The following is a 12,620-nucleotide window of genomic DNA, read 5'->3' on the forward strand; positions in this document are numbered from 1 at the left end:
TATTTAGTGTGATGTAATTTATACCTTTTATTATAGCCCCTGTGAGTACAGGCAGCAATTTTGGGATTACCTAACCTCGTCAGATCCTTATTACAGCGAAAGCTTTACTAGGCTATGTCGGAGGTTTCGTGTCATTAATACGTGTCCGCCGCCATTGTGGGGAACTAGAAAGTGAGAACGTCTAAAAAGTGGTTATAATCGAAGGAGGATGATGTGAGGATGCGGCACAGACAATTTGGCAACGACCGCATGAATATTTAATTAATTAGAGCCACAAAAAAGGCAAAAAGTGGCCGTGGGCAAAACAAAAGTGGCGCGAAATTTGAAACGCCGGAAGTGTAGTACTACGTAACCAGAAGTGTGGGCGGAGCCAAAGCACGGCACCAAATTTGAAAGTTTGGAACGAAGCATGGTGGGAATTAGACGAATTGCACAAGTTCTCAAGCAAATAGGGGCTATAGAGGCAAAGAGGAGCAAATAGAGCCGACGAGTGCCGAGCAGGCGTCAATGCTTTCGCATTACTTCAATGCGGGTTACTGCAGTGATCTCGATTTTATTTTGTATTGCATGACGTCGTATGAGTATTGCTTGAAGTCGTATGAGACTACCAAAGATGTAGCTTAGAAGAAAAGCAACTGTTACTATATAGACTTGCAGCTTTAAAGTGACACCATGGATGGTTTAACAGCACAAAGCATCATCATCTCAGTAGCGCAGTTTTTGCTCCTCCAGTTGTCGTGACGCAGTGTGAGTTTCTGTCTGCGCGCTCACAGAAATAAGCAATTGCTCGTAATCTTGAAAAAAATAGAGTCACTGCCACAGGATTGTTGGAGTTACTTTTCCTCTGCCTTCCCTGAGCAGATGAGAAACGACGGTACAACCAAGTGCTCCACATAGTACTTAACACATCTGGAGTGCTTCAGTATCGGTACTACGAAAGACGTACGCAATTTTGAGAACAATTTGACAACGTCACCTTTACGATTACTTCCAAGGCAAGGTATAGATGCTACTGATCCTGCTGCAGTTCTATGCCACTCTCCGATGGGTGCGCATGCGAGTTCAGGAACGGAAGTTGACCGACCAGTTGAGCTGCTGTCAGGAGTTGTGGACGTCTTCTGAGGATCGACTGAAATGGAATACCGCCAATCATCACAGGGAGCAATGAAAAGAAAAAGCTCGCAGTATTTCTTGTTTCTCTTTGGCGTTGTTATGCGATACATTAACTACCCCTGAAAAATAGAGCACTACTACTGGTCATATTAATTAACCTGTTCATGATCTCTTGAAGCTACAACGAATCGAGAAATAAGCTTGTTTCAAGTGGCACCAACCTTGTAATTTCGCTAGCACTAATAAGTACCCTTGCCACCTGCCGATGTGAAAGGTCTAAATTACTCGATAAAAAATGAGGCAGCTGCTGGCTACGGTTCAATTTAATCTACGCCAATGAATGTGTGTCTGTATAATATCCACTCCTCTGGCTCGTATCATAAATAGTGTGCGTTTGAGGTGTATGCAGATTGTCTGAAGATAGCATGTGCACGCGTACGTAACAACCTGCTAATTCCAGTTCTTTCCTCCCTTTCCAGACTTATTGAAGAAACTATGAAACGTTTTGGTAAATTTTGGAAGACTTTTTGATAAATAATACGTAGTCAGTGAAAAGCAGTTAGTGTTTACGAAAAGATTTACAGAATCAACATCACCTAGCATATAGAACGAGATAATTAGAAATTTTAAACAAAGCTTACATACATTTCGGCTATTTATGGAGTTACGAAAAACAGTTGATTATACGTATCATTACGTACGTTCTCGTGGCAGAGGGTTAACAGTATGAATAAATAAATAAATAAATATATATATATATATATATATATATATATATATATATATATATATATATATATATATATATATATATATATATATATATATATATATATTCCAACAGTCACAAAACACTTATGTGCATGGGAATGTCTCTATTTTTTATTTGTAGTGCTGAAGGATGGGAGAATAATACTTAAATTAATCTGTTCCTTAAAAGAAATTAATTATAAAGCAGCAGAAAAACAACCATGCCGCCGGCGGGATCCGAACCCACGACTTCCAAATTTCGGTCGCGAAATTCGGAGTTAAAAAAAAAAGGAAAGCCGCAGCGCTAATTTGAGGTCTTTAGCATACTCAAAACGACCTCTGCTGCTTTGCAAATATCGCGCAATTAATTACTTATGCGTTTCTTTCTATCCATTCAATCCCAGAAATTCAACAAGCTGTCTGTAATTATTTATGGCACCTGTCCTATTGGTTAAACGTGAATAAGTTACGCTTGAATGCTGACAAAACAAATTTTTTGTTGTTTCGTCCAGAAAATGAGCCATAAGTTCCTGTCATGAATCGTTTGCACCATCCAAAACGCGAAAATTCCTAGAGCAACACATTAAGCGCATTTTTTTTCCTCCATGAATTTTGGGAAAGCGTCACGGTAAGTTCTCCGGAGTTTTCTGATCCTTTGTGTATATTTTCACCAGTAGGCTGCGTTTTGTTTCAGAGCAAATTAATTTAAAATTTCTCGGTTTCGTGGCCTCAATCTGCGCGATTTCGTGGCCAAGCTTGCTTGTGTGACGTCATGAGCTGCACGGCCATCGATATTCGTTCTGCGTTTGCTGAAGTAAAGAATTGAGAACTTGTGCTTGGTCATTTCAGACAAATAATGATGGAAGCTGTCGATCACAGTCGCCAGTCTACTCAATGAACACGTCCAAGAGAGGCTTTTTTAAAGTATCCGCGATGTCACACAATGGCTTATCGTGACATCATACTTTGCTAGAAATCCAGTTGGGGTTCTAGCTTTCTGTTTTTCTCTTTTTTTTATACCTGCTTTAGTAATTACTTTAGAGAACTATTAATGATAACCGAGACAGTTAGGTCCAAGAAGTATAGTACAATAGTGGGCTGAAAATGCTCAAAAAAAAAACATTAGGAGTCGCACTTAAAAGGGGCTGCAGTTGTCTGACTTTGACCAGATAGGAAGTATCCTCATGAAAAGGGCTAAACAGAAATTAAACGGCGGTACTAACGGTACCAAGGTTTAGTTCGTTGACGGTCAACACTGGCGACATGTTTGAACTGTCTTTGATGATCGGCTTCAGGTAGCAGCTTCCTTGTCTAAGGTACAATCGCAAGCTTTATGAAAGGGAACGCGCAAGCGCGTGACAGATAACCTCGAACCCCACTTGTGGCGATACGCGGTGGGCGCATCAGAAACTAGGTGGAAAGGGAGGTGCGATCCTCAACTGCCAGAAGCAGGCAAGGCAGGAGAACCCTTTTTCCAGTACGTGGCGAAAAGTAGCGGCCGCGTATCGCCACAAGTAAGGCTCGAGACTATCGCCCCACGCTTGCGCGTTCTATTTCATAAAGCTGATGACTGCATCTTAGTTTACTTTTTACAGTGGCAATGTACATTTCGGGCAGACAGTCCTCGGGCGAAAATCCAGTTTAGGCGATTTTCCTGAACCTTGCTCGGAGAGTAGAGGTCGGCAAAGATAGGGCTTCATCTGGAAACTGTTTATTTAACTCATACACGCCTAGGGTCTTACAAGTATGACCGCGTATTTTTTTTTGCGCAGTAACTTTAAAAGCTTATCGTGCAAAAGCTTGTGCCCACAAGCGTAGGTTCAAGAGGGGCCTAATTTTTTCTGCGCTAGCGTTGCGTTGCGTTGTGTGAGTTCGGAAAGATCCGCCTGTTTTCTCTGAAAGCAGGAAGCAGACTCGACCGCATCGATGACATTGTGATTCCGCGATGAAAACAAAGAATACTTGGGCGTTTTCATAAGAACACCACCGCGCGTGATGAGAAAGGTTATTTTGATTTCGATAACAGGTACCGCATTTGCCTAGTATCTCACACTGTGAGACGGCTCATAAGTAGGTGCCGGTGTAGAATCTCATGCGGCGCGAATTTTAACCTGCACTATTTGCTCACAAGCAGAACTAGGTGAGAGACTTCCGAAGTGTTTACTAAGCCGGAGTACGCAGGCACTGAACGAAGCAAGCGAAGCCGGTTCTCGTCACGCCTCCTAGCCGAGTCGCTCTCTTTGCAACAGGTGCAAACAGGTGGTGTAGGTCGGCCCTGGTGTAGGCGGTAATGAGAGGGTCCGCGATTTCGGGCTGTTCTCCATCGCGACGTGTGCGACAGAGCAGGATTGAGGTCAGCAGCGTCTTCGTTTCGATTCATCGAATTGAGACGGTTTCCTCGCGTGAGAGCTCACGGAGAGGGATCGCGAGCAGGAGAAGGATGCCAGCTATGGCCGAGGGCTACATGGAGCAGCCGGATCGACTCTTCTGTTGCTTCGCTGTGTGGCCGGCTTCTTCACAAAATGGAACAAGGAAGCACAGCGGGACGGAACTTCTCAGTGGCGGTGATGGAGCTGTGCGCGGGAACCCAGTGAAGCGCGCAGTCGTCGCCGTCGTCATTGACTCCTAAGACATTGAGGCGAATGCCTTAGGGGACGAGATCGGTGTACTGCACTTAGGCGGGGGCTCGCTATGCTGCTTGCGAGTCCATGTACAAGCGATGATGCAGGGAGAATCTGCACTGAGTCAATTATTGATAGCCTGCGATTCGGCTCACGTGCTGTAGACCAGAAAGCTGTTGTCATGTTGGCGACCGTGTTACCAGTCAACAGGTAACTTGGTGGCGACAATCTTGCAGACCGATAGTTTGGTCAATTCGGACCGTGACAATAGTTTACGTGAACCGTTCCCAACCGGCGGTCTGTGTGGAAGGAGGAAGTTTGTTTGCGTGGACAGATTTTCGACCACTGTGGTGAGGCATCGTGCGATTTAAAACAGTTAACTTCCCATAATAACTATGTGCTCCCAATGAAGAGTGTGCCGTGACAGCGGTAGTATACAGTATCGAGTTCATGGCTTAGACGGCGGAGCGTCTTGGAAGGCCTGTCTAGAGCTAACCTTGGTTTTCTGTACGAGCCTATGAATTTCACTGAGCTCAAATAAGTCAATGAAGCCGCAGCTCTTGAGCGCCTCGAGACGAAGGAAGCGATGAAAGCTTGTGAGAAGGTGTGCTCACTGAAGTAGTCTTTCGAGTAAAAGGTTGATAGGGTGATACATAACACGGGAGGCAGGAAGGCTCGTAGGAACTGTGGTATCTCCCTCTCGTCGATTCCACTCCACGCTTTCGATGAACAATTCTTCGCGGGGCGTGGAGAATTTGCTTGGACATTCTGATCGTCCATTGTAACCAAGTAGTGGCGGTACGCCTCAAATGTTCATGTGGTACAATTTCATCTTAGCCTCTTTGGCTGACGTACGTCTCGAACTCCACTGATACGTTACCTGCTAAACCCCAGGCCTGCACAAACAGCTCGGTTCTGCGGTAAACGTGAGCGAATATCCTTTCGTCGTTCGGCCGCTGTTCGGTTTCTACTTGTGTCGGTGTATTCGAGCGCTTTGCAGCCCTTGCGTTTTCAAATTATTATAAAAGATGCTTTCGAATACACAAGTTCTTGCCACCCTAAGCGATAACAGAGCGCTCCGCAAAGCCGGAGGGGTGGAGTTTAGACCGGTGCACGTGTGGACGGAGTGCCCCGAATCGCTGTCTCGAGAAAGCAAGTTCTGTCAGCATAAAGTTTACCGCACTGTCTCTGTGTCTTCTTTTCAGGGATGTTGAGTTGGAAATTCGTATAAATTACGAGGGTTATTTGCAACGCATCTCTGGTTTTCCGCCCTTATCCATTTCTGTTCGGTGTGCAGCCGCATCAATAATAATAATTCGCGCCCAAAATAGGCGGTGAAGTCATGCGCGGATTATGCGAGAGCAGAAGAAAAAGTGGGGACAGCAGCAAGAAGATACCGCGTAAATATGGCCGCATACGCTCGGGATAGCAGTGGCTGCTTCTCTTCAACGATGATAGGCGTTTGCGGCTGCGTTTGTGTTCTCAAGATCTCGTTCGTTACTTCTGTGCCAGCAGCAAAGAATGTGCGGCCTTTAATGAAAGCGGCAGAGTTCACGATCTAGCGGCAGTCTGAGAACCCAGTTCACAGATGCACCAGATGCTCTCCGCAGACGAGCGTAGTAGCAGAGCTCATATACTAAGTGCAGCTGACATTCACATAGGCTTGTTTCGCCGAATGGTTTATTTCTGATTTGCAAGCGCCTATCACATTCTCATAATGTTGCGTCTCGACTCGATGCAATTTATTGGGCTCGCCGGCAGGATCGGCATAACAATGCCCTGGCATTGCTGTCTTAAAAATCGCTTCACCAGTGGAATTCGCAAAGTCTGGTTTTTGAATGAGTACGTCCGCCGAAAGTTCACCACGGCATTAGCCGGTTGGGCATGCATGAGGATGCAGTCTGCGCAGATGACACACTGCACAGTATGCACAGCCACTGGTGATTAAACCGCAGTAATGTGAGGTATTCGTTTTCAGTGAATTTTGTGCTTGTAGCGTTAATGCTGCGGTATAGGCGCAAAAATATTGATTGAGAACTCTCAAACAGTGTCACACAGCATCAGCTACGTATACATCTAGGGCTTTGCACTCGGAGTGCTGTATTTGTCAAGCACTGTACCTGAAGCACATCAAGCCTATTAGCAAATTCCGGTCAAGTGTCATTAAAACGCCATGAATAGCATTAGAAGAAATATTGCAGCGCTTAAATGCACAAGCGAAGTCTTAACAGTGGTACACTATACATAACTTCCTTCGTTGTCGACCTACATGCTAGTAGCAGCAAATTGCTGATGATTCAAGAAAACAAAGAAATTACTTGATATTTCTTCTCGTGTAAAAAAACAAACAAACTATAGGAATAAAAAACCACGTGCAATCAAACTCTGCGACCCTGGTTATGCTGCCCACCGAGCTGGTTTTAAGTGTTCGAACATCTAGCTAGACAGAAATCGTTGTTAAAGACGATTGAACCTTGTGGCACAGTACCCTTGCAACATGTGCTGAAAGAACCAATGGAAATAAAGTCATCTACGACTAGAAACATGCATAAAATAGCCAACGCGGCAGGTTCTGCACCCAATTGTGCTTACCAATCCCGTCACCAGTGGCGTGGCGATCGCTTTGCCCACTGCCTACAGCGCGATACTACTCGTAGTGACAGGGACCTAGAGGCGAAAGGAAGGAGCTAAAGCATGCAGGCTGAAGCGCTGCTATCTGTGCAGGTCTGGAGTTCATCTGCTTTCGCTTCAAGAGACACTGTGGCGGATGCGCATGTTAGGCCCACTAGCTTCCACTGACGACTAGGTGTCGCGGGCTCGTTTATGGCTGTGCTTGTCAGTGAGAATAAGAGGAGGTCCCTCAAACTTGCCTTCGTCATGCTGGGAATGGTCTGTATCTGTGAGTGGGGTAAATAGAATGGTGCGCGTCTCGGGCAGTGCGCTCGGGAGAGATGCGTCGCCACCGGATGGGCCCGCCGCCGTCGGGAATGTTAACGGGCCCGGCAGCTTTGATGGGGTTTCACGGGTCTCCAGATCCGTGTCCTCCAACATGGGTGTCGCTGATGTGAATATGGTATTGTACGGAGGGGCCATGGTGTTGGTCGACATCAGCAGCGAGGACTTAGTGCCCGGGCCGCTTGTGGGAAACGTCGAGCCATTTGAAGCTGCACGGACAATTAAGTGTCAGCAGGAACGCACAATTATTAGCTGTAAGCATACGTCGTCGCTGTTTACTAACTGCGTACGAAATTAGACGACAGTTTCCGCCGGCTTTTCGGAGTTTTAGCGGTTGGATGTAAATATTAGCATTATGTGCAGTTTTTCAGAAGTATAACTCAGGTGTAGCTGCGCACGGTAGCTCGCAGAGCTTCGATGTATATCGCGGCACGTATTGTTGTCGGCTTTTACCCCATTAAATGGACCTGAAAATTGCCGAAACGAGTAGATAAACATGTATAGACCTTTTTGTGCGCATCAAACAGGTTTACCGCAATTAACAGGGCAGGTTATTGACCTGCATGGTTGCACTGGCCGCGGTGAGACATTTTTTCCAAGCAAGAGTTTCATACGGTTATACCAGAACGCGCAACGGATTGGTTGTAACTCGTAAATTAAATGTTTTGATTTATTTATTTACAGTACCCCTCAGGGCCCTCGTGCGAGGGTATTACATGGGGGGAGGGGGCGGCGATACAAGCATAAAAGTACGGCAGAGGCACTTGAAATAAAACAAATGATGCATGTAATAACGAAGTATGAAATAAAGCTAGTAAACTACACAAATAAGACAACAAACAACGCAAAATAAAATACTCAGTAATACTATAATGCACATTATACAACAAAAATACAAAATCTTATTAGTCCATGGTTTGCTTTAACGAACGCTGAAAGAATTGAAAGTTAACCTCAGTACCTAAGTGTGATGGCAGGTTGTTCCAGCCTATTATGGTGCGAGGAATGAAGGATTCTGTGTAAAGCGATGAACGGCACGTTATGCGTTTTATTTTGTTATTGTGGTCACGGCGAGGAAATACTGCAGGGGGTGGCACAAAGAAGTCTTCGTGGAGGGTAGGCTGTACCTTACGGGTAAGGTTTTCAATTATGAAGCAACGAATCGCGAAACAGAAAACTCCATTTTGGACCTGTGCATGCCCTTAATGAAGTGAAACTATAAACGCTGAAAGTCTTCTCAGTGATGAGCAAACAAGGTTCAGTCGCGACCCTCATTCGCAAGCTAAACAATCGCCGACAGTGCTGCACCGGCCCTCGCGAAGAATGGGCAGTAAGCCGACGCCACTGCGCGGTCACCACGCGAAGCGTGTCGGTTATCAGGTTAGAACAGGAACGCGCGTGATCCGGCAGGTGTTGGTGTTGGAGGAGGCACTGGAATAACACACGGACGCAAACACATTGCTTACTCCAATCCGCTCTCGCTGCTTTATGCCCCTTCTCTCGTTGTACACGCATTGCTTTGCAAGTAAAGCATCTTTGTTTTGAGGAACGAAATCAACAATGAGTGCTTTACTCTTTCTGAAATAAACAAACAGCTTCCGCGTAATTTTGCACCTAGACTTCTTTGTCCCGGACAACAACGAGGTTTATGGAAAAAAAATCGACTTGAATGTGATTTTTATCATTTTTTGACTTTTTTAAGGCTGACATATATACCATTTCACCTTACAGTAAACTACAGACAATGTTCGATATCATAATTTCTTGTGCTTCTTAAAACCCGGCTCCGTGCAGTCGGAGTGAGCTGCAGCCGAGTGTAGAAGACCAAGCGCAGTGCTACTTCGTCATGTAAGACATGGGATAATAATAACAAAAAAACACTCACAGAGGCAGACCACACGTAGCAGCTCTGAACAATCCTTTCCAGTCATCCGGACCGGGCTGGGATTCTGAGTGGCCACACATCTTTCTCTGAAAAAAAAAAAATTAGCGTAAGGAGAGGGCTGAGTCGGGCTGGTTGGTTCACGTTCAACGGTACGACGAAACAGCGCTGACGTACGGGACGGAAGCGCATGTGTGTCTCTTGCGTTCCGTCCGTCAGCGCTGTTTCGTCGTACTGTTCAACATTAGCGTAAGCAATGGGAACAGTAGTGAGAAAATTGTAACCTCTTATTGTTTATTTTGCTTAGAGTAGTGCACATGTCATTACCAAAGAACAATCTTACAATCTGAAGCTTTTAAATTATTTTAAATTAACGGGAGCCAGGTGCGCAGTTTGATGCAGCTGAAGGTTAAGCCACGAATGAACTTATTTATGACTGGTAACAATCCATGCACAATTATCTCTGCGTGCGTGCGTGTGTGCGTGTGTGCGTGTGCGCGCGCGTGTGTGTGTGTGCGTGCGTGTGTGTGTGTGTGTGTGCGTGTGTGTGTGTGTGTGTGTGTGTGTGTGTGTGTGTGTGTGTGTGTGTGTGTGTGTGTGTGTGTGTGTGTGTGTGTGTGTGTGTGTGTGTGTGTGTGTGTGTGTGTGTGTGTGTGTGTGCGTGCGTGTGTGTGTGTGTGTGTGCGTGGGGACACCACCGCCACGTACCTGAAAGCACGATTGAGATGTCCACTGTGCCAGTTATGTGCGCCTTCATCATATATGCGAATTTACCTAATGCACGCCGGCGGCCCATGCTGCAATGCCGCGTTCCTGCAGCAATGTTGTCAACGACAACGATATATTGATCTAGTGCCGTGTTTCTGCCGCAACGTTGTCCGCACCAACGCATGCAGCGCACATCGCTCTCTCTCACTACCGCCACATAGCTCAAAGATCAAATATTAGTTTGATTGTAGTATTAGTTGATGAAGGAGACGATGTGCAATGCACAACGTAATACAGTGTTGCAGTTTAACACGATGCGTGTTCGGCTAAGGAGATAGCCTAGTGCTCTCGCGAAGTGGCCAGCTCGAGAGACGGTAAGACATATTTCCCAGGTATTTCACCCCAGAGAGGCGGACCACCAGGCTTGGCGCGGCCAGCGCGGCCACAAACTCACAAACATCGCAATATCTTTATCGGGGTTTACCCATCGGAATAGTGCTTTCGAATTAATAATGGTCCTGAAATGATGCTTGGTACGAGCGCGGCGACAATGCGCGCGAGCAAGACGACGCACCCTTACATTAGAGTCGAAACTATGTCGTACGTATGCTGAAAACAGCGTAAATCGCGTACCGAAAGGCACAAAAAGGACGTCCTGAAAAAGAGCAAGGTATGCAGCTCACCCCAATTCAGGGCCCAGCCAATATAAGCCTCCCTGGGTCATATCTTCGTATCTTTCCAGGTATGCCTCGTATTCCCACACGTCTTTTCCGTCGGGCAGAAGTCTCATCCCGAGACCGGCACAAAACTGGATGCTATCTTCGTATGTCCAATAAGATTGGCTCAAACAGGTATCAGGCCGGTCGACAGATGACCTGTTAATGTTTTCTACGACGGAGAAGGCAATTAAAAGAAAGATGTTAAAAACAAAAAAAAAAACCCACAATAGGCACCACGTGTGTGCAGTACCAAGATATACGGAATTCGGAGCACGTACTTACCGCAGTAAGGGTCCTGCGGACTTTTCTTGATTTGCTTACCTGAAATCGCAACCCAGAAGTACCACGCTGTTATTTAGAGTTGTTCAACACAAGCAAGTATTAGAAAAGGACTTTACTGAAGTGATAATTCGAGGATGCTGTTCCAAATTTGTTTTTTTTCTTTTCTCAGCAGCCACCACCGCGCCCCCGGTTATTGCCGGGGACAGCCAGAAAAATTTGGTATCGGTTGAAGTAGTTAAACCGAGCAGACAGGCGAAAGTGGGTGTTCGTTCTTCAATTAAAGGGGGCCCGTATCTTTAGTGGGTTAATGTCCATTTTTGTAGAGATAGTCATTCTCTACTTAACATTCACAGATGGCGGCGAGTCCTCATACCACTACCAGCGCAGCTTTAAGAGATGCGCCTGAGCAACCTCTCGCGCAGCTGGCGCGACGCTCCTCCGAAGTTCCCCGAGCTTAGCCGATTACTACCCGAACTTACCCGAGCCACTCGGGTTGCTAGGCAACAGAACAAGATCATGCGTACGAACGTGCGGTGAACGTTCCTGTTGTGACAAGATTCATGGTCGGTGCTGGTGAGCATATCCCCTACAAAAATGGTCTATAGACAGTCTATAGACTTCTAATGGACTGCATTGCCTTCCTATAGATATTTATTTTGTCTACTCATAGTCTGTAGACTGTCTATAGACTTAAGTCTACTAAAAGTGTATGGCGATAAATCTGTAGATTGTATGTAGACCGTCTTTCGAATATGTATTGCCTATAGACTGTTCTTAGGGTTCGTCTGTAGGGAGTAAAATAGAGTTTATAGACAGAAGTCTATGGACTGTCTATAGACCATCTAAAGAAGTTTTTGTAAGGGATAAGTGCATGCTTTCTCATTGATTTATTCGCACGTAATGAATTCTCATATTATGCCAGGTCATACTTGCTTCCTACCAGTTCTTTATTATGGACTTCCTATGTTGATGTTCTCAACATTAAATACAGCTCAGTTACTGATATTCACTATCTTTCTGGCACAGTGGGAACCAAGAATATTTTAAAACCAGAATGCCGGTAGTTTTTCTGACGAAAATTAAAAATAAGCCGCAAACAACGGCGAAAATTCTTCTTTTGCAATACTTTGTGACGACAATGGCTATTTAGCTTACACTCTTGGTCTTGGGCATCGCACGTAGGAACGCTCGACGCCAACGCCCCGTAGCGTTCGTTCGTGCGAGCGAAGCGGCGAATCAGAAGTGGAAACCAGAAGAGGGGAAAAAAAATTCGGAAGTTGTGCACTTGTGATAAATTCGGAAGTTGTGCACTTGTGATCTGGAGATCGAAATAGCGCGGTTGCAAGCCACTCTACAATGGCCACTTAACTTATGCTGCAACCACACCTCAAAAGTGGACCCTCGCGGGATATCCCAGGTGGCATAGCACAAATGATCGAAGGCAACGGCGCTGCAACTGGAGCTACGTACACAGGAGAATGCAGTGTGACGGAAGAGCTTTTGCGAGACATGGTTGCATTGCTGTACCCAACACACAACCACGCCAAGCGGACCTGGACGTTAGACAGCGGGAAATTGAAGCGGGAATGG

General features: G+C 45.8%; 1 protein-coding gene across 4 annotated transcripts in view; it reads right to left on the reverse strand.

The window, feature by feature from the left end:
• Window positions 1-12,620, reverse strand: part of LOC144125507 (uncharacterized) — a 67,664-nt gene that overhangs the window by 24,053 nt on the left and 30,991 nt on the right. For 2 of the 4 annotated variants that reach the window (XM_077658964.1, XM_077658963.1), the window contains exons 11-15: window positions 11,031-11,069; window positions 10,713-10,917; window positions 9,325-9,410; window positions 7,355-7,648; window positions 977-1,129 (exon numbers count right to left, since the gene is read on the reverse strand). In XM_077658964.1, the coding sequence (XP_077515090.1) occupies window positions 977-1,129; window positions 7,355-7,648; window positions 9,325-9,410; window positions 10,713-10,917; window positions 11,031-11,069 (777 nt within the window). The remainder of the gene's footprint in view (window positions 1-976; window positions 1,130-7,354; window positions 7,649-9,324; window positions 9,411-10,712; window positions 10,918-11,030; window positions 11,070-12,620) is intronic. The other 2 variants (XM_077658965.1, XM_077658966.1) reach the window with 1 other exon arrangement.

This window comes from Amblyomma americanum, chromosome 3 (assembly GCF_052857255.1).
Source record: "Amblyomma americanum isolate KBUSLIRL-KWMA chromosome 3, ASM5285725v1, whole genome shotgun sequence".
In the NCBI taxonomy this organism is placed as follows: Eukaryota; Metazoa; Arthropoda; class Arachnida; order Ixodida; family Ixodidae; genus Amblyomma; species Amblyomma americanum.